At 45.2% G+C, this 16331-nt stretch overlaps 1 protein-coding gene across 1 annotated transcript in view; it reads left to right on the top strand.

Annotated features, from left to right (window-relative positions):
* The first annotated feature begins 5844 nt into the window (after positions 1 to 5844).
* Positions 5845 to 16331, top strand: part of MSH4 (mutS homolog 4) — a 58040-nt gene continuing 47553 nt past the window's right edge. The window contains exons 1-2 of the mRNA XM_044673493.1: positions 5845 to 6019; positions 9827 to 9990. Of these exons, the coding sequence (XP_044529428.1) occupies positions 6007 to 6019; positions 9827 to 9990 (177 nt within the window). The 5' untranslated portion in view covers positions 5845 to 6006. The remainder of the gene's footprint in view (positions 6020 to 9826; positions 9991 to 16331) is intronic.

Raw genomic sequence — 16331 nt, 5'->3', positions numbered from 1 at the left:
ATAGTGGCTGGAGGTGGGGAGGGCCAGCCGCCCCAAGTCTCCCCTCTCCCGTCCATCCTCCATTCAGCCACCGAAGTGAGCGTCCCAAGAGCTCGGGCCTGATCTTGTCATTCTGTTCAATAAACTCCTTTTGAACTTTCTCCATCCCAAACCTTTTGAGCCTCCCCCCCCCCCTCCCCCCCCCAAATTATTGCTCGGTGACCCCAGCCTCTCTAGGCTCTGGGCAGACATTTTGCCAAAGGCAAGAACATTCTTTCTCAGCTCATTTATTGTCTGAAACTGGCGCCCTGTGTGCCTTCTCAGAAGAGTTTCTGCTAGTGAAGGCCATGCTTAATGTGCCACGCCCTCCCCCCTGAGAAGCTATACCTCTTAAGTCAGCCTTGGTGCTCCAAAAGAAGCATTAAGCCCTGGAGGCCCCGCTGGACAAGATGAGAGCTCCGAGTCCAGCCATCGAGTTGGCAATCCAGTGAGAGGAAACTACAGCATCCAGGTAGAGGGTAAAGAAATATTAAGGGAAGGCTGGCGCTGGGATTAGGAGAGGTTGAGAAGAGGCCCTTGGCCAGGGAGGCCAGTGGTTGGAATAGTTAGGCATGGGGGCCCGGCAGAGAACATGCCCAGAGATGGAAAGGCTTTTTTGTGCCACAGTCAAGACCAGCGACCCTGCGCCAAGGAGTTAGTGTCACGGGATTAAGTGTGAGAAGATTGGAAAGGGAGGAGGAAGGCCTTGAAAGCTGAGCAATGATATTGCGCAGAGGAGCTAGTCTATCACAGTCCATCATTCCACGATATTGCTGAGACTGTGTACAATGTTCTGGTTCTGCTTTTCCTGCCCTACATGCAGTTCTTTCCAGCTCTTTCGGAAATCATCTTGCAAATAGTAGTCCATCACCAATACCACAGTTTGTTCGGCCATGATGGATATCTCCGTTTCCAAGTTTTTGCCACCACAAAGAGAACTGCTATAAATGTTTTTATACAAGGATGGCCTTTTCTTCTAATTCCTGGAATACAGACCCAGTAATGATATTACAGGATCAAGGCTTATGCTCAATTTGATGGCCCTGTGACCATAGTTCCAAATTGCCCTGCAGAACGTTTGAACAGTTCACAACTTCACCGACAATGTATTAGTATCCCAATTCTGCCATATTCTCTCCAACATTAATCCATTGCTACTGTCATTGGGCTGATTTGATAGGTGTGAGGTGGTGCCTTGGGGCTCTTTAATTTGCATTTCTCTAAGAGTTATTTAGAACTTTTTTCATATGATTATCAATAACTTGATTTCTCCATCTGAAAAGTACTTCATATCCTTTGACCATTTGTCAATCAGAGAATGGCTTCTATTCTTGTAAATTTGACTTCTCAGGATTTGAGAAATGAGACCTTCAGCCGAGAAACTTCTTGTGATGTTTTCCAGTTTGTTGTTTCCTTTCTTATCTTGATGACACTAGTTTTATTTGTGCAAAACCTTTTAAATGTAACAATCAGAATTATTCATCATGTGTCTCCTAATGCTCTTTGTCTCTTGTTTGGTGTAAATTCTTCTCATCTCCATAGATCTTCTGGGTAAACTAATATACTTATGGTACCACTATATCTAAATCATATACCCCTTTTGACCTTATCTTGGTATAGGGTCCAACAGAACCTTTTGTATTTGATTGCAGAGGCAAGAGGAAACCACTGGAGTATATTGAATAAGGGGGTGATGTGATTGAACCTCAACGTAAGGGAAATCACTTTAGTGGCCAAATAGAAGATGGACTGGCAGAGGGAGAGACTTGAGGCAGGCAGACCCCCCCCAACTTGTGGTAGATGCATCAGCATCTTCTTCCCCCTCAAGTTTTTCAGACCTTTTTGCTTAGCTTTGCGAGTTTCCTGACAGATATATTCCTCTTTTTATTGTTTTTTTTTTTTAAACTTTAACTTCTGTGTATTGGCTCCTAGGTGGAAGAGTGGTAAGGGTGGGCAATGGGGGTCAAGTGACTTGCCCAGGGTCACACGGCTGGGAAGTGTCTGAGGCTGGATTTGAACCTAGGACCTCCCGTCTCTAGGCCTGACTCTCAAATCACTGAGCTACCCAGCTGCCCCTTATTCCTCTTTTTAAACATAGATTTTTACTGATGTCTTCCATTGTTACAGTCTATCCTGTCTAGAGCTTGTGTGCCTGTGGTTGCTTGTATATCATCTCCATCATCAGACTATGAACTCCTTAAAAACAGAAACCATTTTGGTCTTTATTTGCATTCTTACAGCTTCACACTGCCGGAAGCACTGGAAGCAATTCCTAAATGTTTTGGGACTGATTGACTAACCTCTTTCTCCTCGGGGAGAGTCATTCCTTATTATAAAAAAGGATTTTTAAAAGAGAAAAAATACCAGCAAAACCAATGCATCCATCCAAAAAATTCTGACGTCATATTTAGTGATCCACACCCACGGACTTCCCGCCCCCTTCCCTCACCTCCAACCTGGAGGCATCTTCTTGTATCTCGATTGGGGTCGGGCATATTAGTGCCCTTTTTATCTCGCATGCCTCCCTCAGATTTCCCTTCTCTCTTCCAGAGAGCCATTCCACTGAGCAATCTTTTTTAAAGGCAAAAGAGGGGGAAAACTCAGCATAGCTCATCAAAACAGAAAATGCGCCACCATGAGCCACGTGCCAGAGGAATTGGGAGGTTTTCTCTCCTTTCTTCTTTGGGGCCAGACTATGTATTTTAAATTGCTTTGTGATTCTTTCCTTCTGTATGTTGTCTTCTCGATTCTTCTTACTTCCCTGTGGATCAGTTGTTGAGTAACAGCTTTAGCAGCCATTGATCTCCAGCCACGAAGTCATGGTCCAGTGATCCAAAGTCCTTCTTAGTCACCACTGACTGACCAAAGGGATTCTTCTCTCCTGCATCTCTTGTCTTCAGGGGGTTACAGTGAGGAGCCTTGTGGGCTTCGGTTTCTTGCTTAGTATTTCAAGAGCTGGCAGTGCTTTTTAAAAAGTTCCTCCCAGCAATGTCAGGAGTGCCCATGGCAAGCTCTAGAAGAGGATCATTGTCATCTCCCTGGTTAAGTCCTGTGAAGATCTCTGCCATCATGCTTTGAATACATACAGGCCTCTCCATTATGGTGACCAAGAAGCTGCCCCCATTCATCTGAGCAGAAAATCACCAACTACTAACATTCTTTTCTGCCTCTTGGATGATGGCTTTTGTGACTCAGTTGGTCCATTCCTTGGACAACAAGCCGCTTATATCTGCTCTTCATGGAGAGCCTCAGTATGGGTGTCCATTTTCTTTCCTTTCACCTTGGCGTAACACTCTTTAGCTTTAAGACTTGGTGAGGATCTAGCCTTCCCTCCCTGTTGACGTCTTGCTTCTGTGCCTTTTGAAACTGAATGATGAAAACCTGGAGAGAGATTCTTTAGGCCCATTCCCTTTTTCCTCCAGGAAGATGGGCCTCCACACGGAACTCCGATAAGTCATTGTCTTGTGGCCGATATACATACACTGGCTGCTTTGTGCACAGTTTCCCCTCCTCTCCGTGATGATTGACATGCTCACCCTCATATTTTGAACTGTTTGTGGGTGCAGTCAGTCGCGCTCTGCCACTTGTTTTTTGTGACTTTGTTCCAGTGAGCTTGATATAATAAAGAGCATTCTCGATGTGTGATGACAACTCATAAGCGGAAACCTTTCTGAGGCTCCCTTCCACAAGCAAGCTTTTGGGTCTTATTATGTCTCATCTCTGCAGTAGGGCTCTGGGCAGAGGAGGCAGGGCTTCCAGAACACTGGCTCCCACCAGCTGCCACCTGCCCAACTTGCAGGAGACTTTGCCAGCCCATATGGCAGGCCAAGCGATGGCCAGAGGCTGCGAAGTATTTCTTAACCATTTAGCATATGAAACTGCAGGACTACTTATATCAGGGTTTTCTTTTCCATATTTCTATGTTACTGACACAGGTAACAGAAAAGAGGGCTGGGGAATACTTATCTGACAAGTATATACTAGGAGAAAGTTGTCAAAGTTCCCCTCAGTACCTTTGGGCCTTGGGAGACCTGAGTTTGGACACCCTAAATATGTAACTCCTTTCTCCAGAGCAAGAATAAAAAATTGGCATCTAAAAAAAAATGTGAGGAATTGTGCCTCAACCATCCCCGCCTTTTTTATTGTGTGGTTTTGCTTAGCCCAATGTGTTGAGTAAGAGCAGAAATGACCATGAACAGCCCAACTCGAAGAACCTGGTTACATCTTTTATGGATAAGAATCTCTCTCTCTCTCTCTCTCTCTCTCTCTCTCTCTCTCTCTCTCTCTCTCTCTCTCTCAACCCCTCACCTTCCATCTTGGAGTCAATACTGTGTATTGGCTCCTAGGCAGAAGAGTGGTAAGGGTAGGCAATGAGGGTCAAGTGACTTGCTCAGGGTCACACACAACAGCTGGGAAGTGTCTGAGGCCAGATTTGAACCCAGGACCTCCATCTCTAGGCCTGAATCTCAATCCACTGAACTACCCAGCTGCCCCCATTTTATGGATCAGAATCCCTCTCTTAATAACTTGATAGTCTCAACCACACCACAGTCACCTTTATTCTTACAAAGAGAAGTTAGGATGGTTCATTGATCAGGCAGTCTGCCGTGATCATGAGAGGGGGAATGGGATCAAGGCCCAGGAGGAGCAGTTGGCCTTTGTTACAATTAAAATGCTCTACAGACTTTGTTGTCTTGGTTTTGGGGAAGAAGATAAGTTTATTGGTTCTGTCAGCTTTATTGGAGAGATAGCGTCATGACAGATGATGTTCTAGAAGTCTCCATGGCTCCCTCTGAACCACTCTTCCTCATTTATTAACCAAATTCTGTTAAAAAGGAAGCCATTGCTTGGGATTCCCAAGGACAAAGACATGTGAACGGCAGCAGACCCCCAGGTAGGTATCTGTGACCTAGATGCCAGCCACAGAAGTACACAGTAACTCCTTAATATGCATACATTGTGTGAAAAAGAAGTTTTCGTGTTCTCGAGGGGAAAGGCTGCCTTTTGGTCGTACCCTAGCGGAGAGGAGAGGCCAGTGGGAGATGTCACAGGGTTCTGAGATGTATACAAGGGGAGCTCCTGGGGGAAAGGGCCCTTGGCAAAGCGGGAGGGCAAGTACTTGGCTCAGATGGGGATTCTACTAAGGTTTCTCTGTCTTGCTTGACGACTCGTTTTTTGTGTATGTCTCCTGCTTTTAGACTTCTCCGTGTTCAGGCCTTGGACACGCTTTCCTTTTTCTGCCTAACGAGAGGTTTTGATGAACTTTGGAGAGAGATCATGAAAGAGATCTCCGAGTGTACAATAAAGTTGCAGGGTCAAATGGGAACTTCCCAAATCCATTTCAGACTTCAGAGTAGAGGAACATCCAACAGAAGTCATTAATTATGATGTCCTTAAAGAATAGGCGTCTTCCTTTTAGAGGCAGGGAGGTGGTGGTGGTTCATGTTTTGTTTCTGAAGAGGACCTACAGTCACACTACAAGGTGTAGACGTTACAGTGATAGAATCCTGGGCCTGGGTTCAGATCCAGACACAGACACTCGTGGACCCGGGGCAGCTCACTGAGCCTCTATCTCCGTAGCTGTAAAATGGGGATAATAATATTATCACCTACTTTCCAATGTGGTTGTAAAAATAAATTAAAATGTTTTTATGTGCTTTGCCAACTGCAAAATGCTATCTAAGTGTCAGCTCTTCTGATCCCATTTGACTGTGGCACATAATCTGCAGTCATTGAAACTGCACACGTCTAAGTGATCTCGCCGGACCAATTTCCGTTTTTTTAAGCAGTTTGTTCCCATTTTATTTTTCCTCCTTAGATTCCTACTTTGGGGACAAGAGTTCTTTTGCAGAGAACGTCAGTGCATTCAATTTTACCTCTGTGGCGAGTTCGTCTTCAGCGAGAGAGAGCAGTTTTGCCCAACTAGTAAAGACCCCGTCGGCCTTTGGAAACCCTCTCAGATCAGGCTGTGGAAGCAAGACGCCACAGATGGCATATTCAGGTAAAGAGCACGCGTGATGTGAAACGATTACATTAGCGTGTCGATATTTGTTTCTGGTAAACCCTAAACATCCAGCGTCCATCCTTGTCACAGAGGCTGAATGTTGGACTTGTTAGGGAGCGTTAAGATAGGAAACGGGATTCCCGAGACCTTTCTTCAGAGCTTGTCCAGAAGCTCCGAGCGTTTCCTCTGGGCACAGGTAAGGAGCTCCCCGCCACTGCCACTCCGCTCCAGCAGGGGCTTGCTGGGCCTCGTCTAGGAAAAGTGGATCTGGCTAGAGGATTCCCTGGTCCCTTACAACTTCCGATTCAATGATTTGGGGACTCTCTTGGGAGAAATGTGAGCTGGCCCCTTTGAATCTTCATAGAGTATTCCCTAAGCCACTCTGGGCAGGGGTTTGCCTTTGGTTACCTTCCCTTTGAGCACCTGCATCAAAAACGAAAGGCATCCCCGGGCACACATGTTCCGAAGCATGGATCCTCCTTTCATTTCATCAGAGAAAAACCACCTTGGCTGGTTGGCCAGTTTGTTTTTTGGCTTTGGGGAAAGCAAGTTCCAAAGCAGCAAACTATTGAAGATCCTCCTTATATTCACCCTTTAGGGACAAACGTTACACAGCCAAAAATGAGAGCGTTTTGCCCTATAGAAAGGCAACTCTAACTTTGTATTGCCATTCAGTAGGCCTAGGAAAAGCAGATGCACGAGGTCGAATTGGGGCCTTGTTGCCCATTTAGGAAGTAGGCCGGCTTCACACACTGGTAGAGCTGATTTTCCTTTTCGTAGATGCTAAATACTACAATTTCGAGAACAAAGAGAAGGTCTCAGGATCTTAGAGGGGACCCTGCCTGAACAAGTTCCACCTGGCAAACGGTTGTGCAGCCATTGCTCAGAAACCACAATGGAGGAGAGCCAGAGCCTGCTGAATCCCTCTGAATAAGAGGAACAAACTGGCACTGGCCTGGGCTGAGCCTCAGGGCTACAAAGAAAGGCATGAAACCAGACAACCCTTCCCTGCTGAAATCTGTCCTAAGGACATTCAGGGCGACCCCAACCGCCCTGGCTTTAAAGGAGAAACTGAGTCTTAAGAGAAAATTGGGACACCAGTAAGTGGCAGTGAGGATGGGGAACCCTCCTGGCATGAGGACAGCCACCCCAAGTCAGACAGGCGCTGGCCTCATGGAGTTGACATTCCAATGGGGAAGACTGTTGGCAAACAACTGGGCAACCATGCAGGAAACAGCTGCCCAGTGGTTGGAGAGTCATCTGAGAAGGGAAGGCCTCAGTCCAGGGGGACAGGAAGGCTCCTGGAGGAAGTTGGAGAGCGAGGGCAGAGCCTTTCTGATGTGGGAGGCGGCCAGCGTGAAGATGAGGGATAGAGTATTGTGGGCGAGGAGATAGAAGGGAGACCAGGCGACCACAAGCTCCAATGAAAGGGGGTAATCCTGGAGGTTACAGAGAGTCGCTGGGACACGGGGGAGAGCCGTGACTGAGGCAGGCCTTTGCTCTAGAAAAGTCATCCTGGCAGCCGAGTGGGCAGCCGAGTTGGTGCTGGGAGAGACCTGAGGCAGAGGGGCTGGGGAGAGGCGAGGAGACCCCACGCCACGGCTGTGGTGGTGTGTGCCAAGCCTTGGGACCTGCATGTAGGAGACATGCTAGGAAGGTGGAAGCCTCCAGATTTGGCAGCATATTAGAGGTGATGCAGGACAGGGGGAGAGGATGAGCCCAGCGTGGGCAGCCTGGGGAGACAGAGGGCACAAAGGCCAGGATCAGCCAGCAGCAGCCATCAGGGCCTTAGGAATGGCTTCCTGCCTGCCAAACACCAGACTGGTCCTGGCGGGCCACACAGGATGGGAAATATAGGCCTGCCCTCCAGCAGGCTCCTCTCTAATGGCAGACAGCAAAGGATAAACCCAGATGGACGAGGGGTTGTGAAGGGCGTTAAATGCTTAGCCTGGGTGTCTGAAGAGGGACTGTTCTTGGGGTCAGGAGCTCAGCCCCTTTGGGCCTGACATTGGTGTGGGGCCCCTCCTCCGAGTCCTAGCGTTGGCAGGTTTTTTTCCTCATCTTGCTGTACTATGCCCTGCACCACTGGCTGCCAGTTCCTTCACCTGCCCTGATCCCCATAGGGCATGGCTGCCCCCTGTCTCTGGCTTCTCAGTGCCCTTCCTAGAACTCGGGACCCAGAATGGATCAAAGTGCTCTCTGTGTGGTCCGAACGAGGGCATAGGCTGGAGGGAATGACCTCTCTGGACCAGACACTTCCTCTCTTAAGAAGTTTAAATTGCCTAGAGATGGGAGGTCTGGGTTCAAATCTGGCCTCAGACACTTCCTAGCTGTGTGACCCTGGGCAAGTCACTTGACCCCCATTTTGGCCTAGCCCTTACCATTCTTCTGCCTTGGAGCCAATATACACACAAAACATTTAAATCAAATTTCCTTTTTTGGCTGGCATAATACACTGTTGACTCACACTTGGCTTTCTAAACACACTGCAGGGTAGCTGCGCCTCCCTCATAAATTATACCAAAGAAGCAAGAATCAAAGGCGTTGATGGCTCAGCTTAAATAAATTCTTCGCCATAGCCCAAAGCTTCCTCGTGAGAATCCCAAGACCTAAAGAGATTCGACAGTTTGTGGAAGATCGTATGAGCAGCGGCCGACCGAAGACTAGAACCGAAAGCCTGATGAATTATTAAAGGAGGAGAAGCGATGAGATCGTAAATCAGATTTCTTAATCTTTGCACACACGCGTGTCCTTTTTCTTCTGAAGGTGGTTTTTGTGTCAAAACAAGAATAAATCATGCTTTGTTAGAATCTGAACGTCCTCGTAGCTTCTGATGCCCACAGTTAAGCGTTGTTGGAAAATAGATAGAAGGAAAGAGAAGACAAAGATCGCTGGCGATGGTGACTGCTGAGACAGGTTGATTGATAAGAAGTGGGAGAAAACGATGAAAATGTAGGCCACTCAACAGAAGAGGGTGCTAATTGAGCCTCCTGCAAACAAGGAAAAGGCAATCCATCGCTGGAGAGATCTGTGTCCATCACTAGAAATGCTCGTGGAGATGCTCAGATTAGACAGAAGCAGACTTTTAACACGTTTCATTTTTTCTGTTTTACGTGTGTGTTTTCTAATATGGAAATGGGTTTTGCTTGACTGCACACGTATCATTGCTGTCCTGTTGCTTGCGGAGGGGGAGAATTTGGAACTCAGAATCTCCAAAAAGGAATGTTAAAGTTGTTTTTTTTTTTTTTACATATAATTGGTAAATATTTAGTGAAATAAATAAAAATTATTTTTAAAATATTCTTTTGTGGTTTGGTGGACACAGGAGCCAAGGAAGGGGTCTAGTAGCAGAGAAACACGGACCCTGGATGGAATCCCACTCCAGGGGAAAGGACACAAAGCAGCCTAGAACCCATGAGTGCCAGGGTCCTAGGTGCCGAACCAGGACCTGCTCACAGCATCCCTCCATGCTAACCTGGTTTCGTAAAGGGAATTGTGTGTTCTGTCCTCATTGACTTGTGGGGACAGACTCCCTACTTTAGTGATGGACTAGGAGGCAGCCCCTCTTCTCCCGAACGTGGGTCTTTTCTCTGACACCTCTGCCAGGTGCTCCTGGACCTGCCAGGAAGCAGTAGAACAGACGGATTCCTGTGGTTCTTCCTCTGCTTCTGTCTGATCAGGACCACGGTTTAAAAATTCATTTCTGCTTATCACAGCTGTGCAGTCAAAGCCCTCACTCGGAGGGCTTTAATGAGAAATAAAAGTTGTGGTTCTGATTCTGCCGTCTTTCCTCCCTTGGAACAGCGACGCCGTCGTCCGCAGTTTCTGGCCAGGCCGGGGCCTCTGCCATCGTGGCGGTCGTGGAAGGGAGAGGCCTGGCCCGAGGAGAGATCGGCATGGCCAGCATTGACGTGAGAAGTCCTCAGATCGTGTTATCGCAGTTCCCTGACAACACGACATATACCAAGGTGAGTGCGGCCGGCACAGACACAGAGGCCCGGGGATCTCTCGCACTCTTGGGGACTGCCTGCCTGCTCCCAACCGAGAGGATCGTTTTCAAGTTCTGGCTTCATTTATCCGTTTCAATGTGGGTTCAGAATTTGATTTTGTCAGGGGCAGCTGAGGCCCTCCGTGGATGGAGAGTGTTTTAGTGTGTTTCGTTAATCCTCTTGTTTTAGGTTTTGCTCCCACGTTTTGCGGGATAAGCTTCCCCGCGAGGGCTGCCAAAGTGGCCTTTCTGAAACTCGAGCAGCCCGTTTCATTCTACTCATTTTCTTTTACGTTGTTCGTCGTTTCTATGATCTGTTATCTGCCGTACTCCTCCTTTGGGACTCGTTGTCCAGGCTCCCTTGGGGTCCGGGTCTTGTTTGTAGGCCTAAGTTGATCTGGAATGGATGGCTTGACCATTTCTCCCTTTTACGTTTCTTTGCAGTATTTCCGGCTGCTCGTCTAATACATGGTCAGTTTTGGTAAAAGGTTCACCTGGCATTGAGAACTAGGTCTCTGTGAGCAGCGGCATGTCGGTCTCTTATCTAGTTTCTCCAGGAAATGTTCCGTTTGCTAGTCTCCTTTTTGGCCAGTACTGAGAGGGCCACCGCTGTCCACGTCTCCTTGTCATTCGGTTTGTCCAGAGACCCTTCAGAATGCAATAGCATAATGAGGACAGGCGGCATTTTCAGAGTGCTTTGATGTGTGCACGCTCTCGCCATCTGGTCCTCAGCACCACCCCGCGAGGTTATTCTCTCCATCCTTCCGAGGAAGAAGAGAGTCTCAGGGAAGTCTTGGAGGCTGACAGTCACTCAGGCTTTGCTGACTCCCCAGGCCCGTCCACCTCACTGCAGCCCTCCAGATTTCCTTCCTTTGTATTGGAAGGTCTTTTCCTGGTTCCTCATCATTCAATCTAATCGCAGCGTGTTTTGAATTTCATTTTTTCCAGCGCGGGGCTGTGAGTACTTTAGGTTGGCATTGTGTTTTCTGTATTATTTCTTATGTCATGGTGTCTAGGGTTTTTGTTTTTACTTGTAGTGTTCTTCTGAGAGACTTAAAGAATATAGAATTCTTAGGTTGTATCTATACATCTTGTCTTCAAGTTCAGGTTCAGTTATTTAAAAATATTCCTGGGAGCAGCAGGGTAGCTCAGTGGCTTGAGAGCCAGGCCTAGAGATGGGAAGTCCTGGATTCCAATCTGGTCTTAGAGACTTCCTATGACCCTGGGCAAGTCACTTAACCTCCATTGCCCAGCCCTTCTGCCTTGGAACCAGTACACAGTATTGACTCTAAGATGGAAGGTAAAGCTTTAAAAAAAGATGTTAGGCCTTTTCATTTCACTTCTGGGTTGTCTTTCACTTCTGTCTCATTTGTGTGTTCAGTTTCTTTTTTGTATCTCTGTGAGATTTTCCATTGATTCGAACATTTTTTTTTTCTATTCTTTCAATTATTTCTGCTGCGTAGGCCATGAACTTGATTTCATGATTCTTATTTCTCTCTTGAATTATTTGGGAATATCCTGCCATGGTTCCATGTTTGATTGGCAACAGGCAGGGTCCTTACCCTCAAGGGCATGGATTCCTTTTTCTTCCTCTGCTAATATTTGTTTCAAGATGGTAGGACTTACTTATCGTCCTGGATGCCATCTTCCTGCCTATTATTAATATCTTCCTTGTGGGTTGATCTGTAAAAATTAAAATGAATATACAGTAATAACTTTAGATATTATATTTTTGTAAGATTTATTAATAATTTCTAGAAGTAAAGGAATAAAAAGACAACAAAATAAAAATACATGCCCACAGCTAATCTACCTGTTTAAAAGTCCCTCACTCATAGCAGGCCTCATAGGAAGAGATGAGAGCTAGACACGAAAACCCACCAAATTTATCTCCTGTCTACATCAGCACATAACAACAGGAAGTTAGTGGGCTCCTGGGTAATGTAGTTCAAAGGTACAAAATTTCAATTTGAATGCATTTTTTTTGAATGTACACTCTTATGCGAAGGGGACTGCCCCCTAATTGACTTTTTGTCAATGTGCCTAGCAATCATTGATTTTGTTCTCTTTTCCTTTTATCCCCAAGCTATTATAATTTAAAAGTTGGTTATGATTACAAGATCCATTGGAGAGACCAGTCTTCCAAGAGCTCTCAGGGGGGGAATATGTAATTGGAACTACACTTTTAAACTACATTTGAACTACAGTACCCAGGAGCCCACTGACTTCCTGTCATTACGTGCTGATATAGACAGGAGATATATTCCGTGGATTTCTGTGTCTAGCTTTCTTCTCTTCCAATGAAGGCAGCTGTGAACGAGGGACTTTTGAACAGGTAGACTAGCCATGGGCTCGTGTTTTTATTTTGTTAGATAAGTATCTTTTTGTTCCTTTACTATTATCATTACATGATTATTAATAATAGTGATTTTTAATAAATCTTATAAACACATAATATTTGAAGTTATTATTATATATTAATTTTAATTTTTACAGATCTGCTTGTGCTCAAGGGTTTTTCCTGAGTTTCCTTCTTCCGTTCATTGTTCATTCAGCTGATCTCCCTTAGAGTCCTCTACTGTTCACTTTCAGGCTTCTTCCCCTCTGATGGGGATTGCCTCTGGTTCTAGACCTAAAAATGAGCTCAGCCTCCCCTTCCTCCTCCACTGGCGAAATCTTCCCCAAGCACCTTCTGGGCAGACAGAACTGGCCTTGGCTGGGTGTTAGGGTGTGATGGAGCCCCGTAGACCTGCAGGTACTCTAGAGGGCCCAGCTCCCATGGTTCTTAAGTTTCATGGGTCTTACTGTGGGAAACAGCTAGGATTGCTTTTCCTTTTTTGCATAATTCCTATTTTGATAACTTTTGAGAGATTATGAGGTTAGGCTGGTCCTATTTGAAGGTTGTCTGTGCTTTTGAGTTTCTAAAAGTTTAGCAAAAAAGGTTATAGTATTTTTCAAATCTTTTTCTTTACCTATTGATAGGATAAATTATTTTTTGTGTTTTTGTTATTTATGTTTATTAAATTCATTATTTTCCTAATATACAACAGGACCACATTTTCTCAAAGGAAATGTTTGGTATGAAATTATCATTCCTTTTTTTTGTCAGTGGTTTGTATAATATTGAGATTAATTCTTATTTGAATGTTTTATAAAATGCACTTGGAAATCATTCTGGCCTTGAGCTTTTTTCTTTGAATTTGGGTTAATTTTTGGCTTGTTCAGTTTCTTCTTCTGAGATTCATGTAGTTAAGGTCTTTAGTTATTGATACTTTATATCTATGTGTAAATGTTTATAAATTTAATTTTAAAATTTTGCTGACACGTAATTAGTGAAAATAATTTTTAAAGATTTCCTTTATTTCCTCTTCATGTATTTTGAATTCTCCCTTTTTGTGTTTTCTAGTTTGGTAACTTGTTTTTCTTTTTTCCTTTAAAAAAAACCTCATATTAGATCATGGAATTTCTATTGTGTTAATTTTTTCAAAATAACCTTTATTTTTGTCACGTTGAGTTTTCTTTTTTGTTCGTTTCTTGACTTTCAGAATTTTTCGATTTGTTATTATTTCAGTTGTAAGTCGCATGCTTGCTTGGCACATTCTTACTCTCTCTTTTAACGGGATTGTCTGGAGGGAGGCATTTCCTTTTTAGTATTGTTTTGGCTTCCATCCAAAAGTTTTGGTGCCACATCTTGTTATTGTCATTTTTTCTATCTAAATGATCTCTTTTTTCCTAGAATTCATTCCTTACCTCACCATTTTGATTGTTCTTTGAACTCTTCTATTCCTACACGTTAGGGGTGAATTTGAAAATGTCTCCCTAAGCTTTAATCCTTTCTTCGGAGACCTGCTACTGATCACAATTTCTATTGCATTGTAGCTGATGCGAGACGTGTTTAATGTGATAGCTTTTCTGGCATGGGCTCTGTTCCCTAACATGTCAGCATGTTTTGGTAAACAGGCCATGTGCAGCCGAGGACATCTGTCTGTTTCTTTTTTATTTCTATTTTAATCATAACTTTCTAAAAATTCAATGAAGATTCCGAACTTTCTTCCTTATTGATGTTTTTCCTATATTTTCCTGTGGACACGACGACAGCCCTTCCCCGTTCTAATTTGAATGTCTCTTCTTCATGTAATTCAATGAACTTTTCCTTTACTTTGTTCATTCGATGCCATTCAGTGCATGTGTATTAAGTATTAATATTGTTTTATTTTCTGTGGTGACTTTTAAGTGTAATAGAGTTTCCTGGCTTATCTTTTAAATATTTCACTCTCGCCTGTTGTTTGTCTGACATCATGATTTAGCCTTGCTTTTCTGAGTTTTCCTGAAGTTATGCTTTAGCCTTTCTTTAGAACTTCATGTCAGGCATTAAGTTTGTCATATATTTTCTGTAATCAACATCTTGCTAGATTTTTCTTTCTAGCTCATTTAGTGACCCTTTTCCTTTTCCTAACATTTGTAACTCGATTGCCTTCATGTTGTGATTCTTAACTAAGTGTTTCCCTCCATCATATCCTTTTAGACTTCTTCAGCCAAGACGTCTCTTTGTAAAAAATAAGGGGTGGAGAAAGAAGGAATCATAAAGGTACTCAAAACCTATCATTGAAGTGGTCCATTCCTAGCTCTTTGTCTGCTCCTCCCCCAGACTGTGGTCTCTGGTTCTCTCCCTCCCTCCTTCCTCCCCTCCCCTCTTTTCTTCCTTCTTTCTTTCCTTCCCTCCCTCCTTCCCCTCCCCTTGTTTTGCTTGGGAGTCCTACTTCACCTGTATTATGTCTCTTATACTTTGCTCCCCCTTTCCTGGTTCCTACCTGGATGTATCTTCCCTGAGTACATTCTACACCAAACTCTGTGCTTCATCTTTCATCCTGTTTAGATGAGGGTGAAGTCAGGAGTCGCTCCATCCTTTCTTCTTTTAAGTACCTTATTTATTCAAAGTAGTGAGTTTCCCCCCTTTATTCTCATTTGTTTTCTGGCACATTCTCTCCCCCTCCCCTGCCCTTTTCTTTCCTCTATTTAAACCAACGAAACAGAACCAAACCAGACCACGTTCTAACTCTCTCTGTGACTAGTGAAGTGATGAAGATTCTGAAGGGAAATTGGTTTCTTCTCTTCCTGGTCGATGGTAACTACTTAATTATTGCTAAGCCCCTTCCAGTTGCTGAAATGTATTTATTTTTGGCGTTTCTGTAGACTCCTGTTTCTATATCATAGTTTCTCCTCGGCTCTTTGGCTTTCGTATCAGTAAGTCTTGGAAGTCCTTTCTATTCCTAAAGAGACCCTTCTCACCTGCAGGCGAGCTAGGATGACTCTGGTGAGCTCAATTCTTCTCCATTTATAAGCCTTCATCCTGTTCCAAGATTTTCTCTTCTTTAAACTAGTGGCTGCCAAGCCTTGTGGGGTCCTAATGGTGGTCCATTGCCACCTTCATTTCCTCCTGCTTGCTTGTTTGCAGTATTTTTGCTTTGACGTGGAGGTCATGGTTCCACCGAGCAGGTAAAAGTGGATTCTCCATCCGTTTGTTTTCTTGCTGTTTCTCTGAGATCGAGCGTCTTCTTTTCTGATTTCCTGAACTACAATGTTTGTGTTTTGGGGTGCCACGAGAGTTTGGCCTTGGCAGGGAAGCAAGAAGCCCGCTTGATCCCGAATTGCAGGAGGAGAGCAGGAGGCTCAGGTGGAAATCATAAGAACCATCTGAAAAGTGACTGCTCTCCCTTTAAGTGTGAAAGAACGGAAAAGAGGAAATCCAGGGACATTCCGGCACATGCTGAAGTTTCAGGAGGCCATATTTTAGCACCTCCAGAAGAAGGTCTGAGGCCGAGCCCATGGCTCCAAGGGCCACAGCAAGGGAAGTCCGGCCAGGAAGAACAGGGAGCTCTCGCAGGCCTGTCCTGAGGAGTCTCAAGAATCCTGACAGAGAGGAAGAACAAGAGATGGGATGTGGAAAGATGACCACAGAGAGGCCGGCGAGCTCACACAGAGGAGAGAGAGTCCCCCCAAAATAGAGGGGAGAGGCATTTTGGGGGGCGCTTTGGGAGAATGGGGAGGGGATCTAGCACTCTGAGGAGACACACGGGCCAGGGTTTGCCATCGAAGACTGAGAAGGTGCAGATGGGGCAGAGACAGACCTCAGAAATGCTCATTCACAGGAAATGGCCAAAGGGGCCTCCGAAACCCCCAAGGGAATACGTGTCTCTTGGACCCCGGAAAAAGCCAGGGGTGCAGCACTGGAGCATAAAGGCAGCACAAAGAATGGGTGTGCGGGGTGCTCCAAGGGACAGCCTGGCGAGGCCACTGTCTTGGAGCTGGTGCCCTGCTTCG

This window comes from Gracilinanus agilis, chromosome 4 (assembly GCF_016433145.1).
Source record: "Gracilinanus agilis isolate LMUSP501 chromosome 4, AgileGrace, whole genome shotgun sequence".
NCBI classification, from domain to species: domain Eukaryota; kingdom Metazoa; phylum Chordata; class Mammalia; order Didelphimorphia; family Didelphidae; genus Gracilinanus; species Gracilinanus agilis.
The sequence above is the reverse complement of the archived record's forward strand: the minus strand, read 5'-3'. Positions and strand labels throughout refer to the sequence as shown.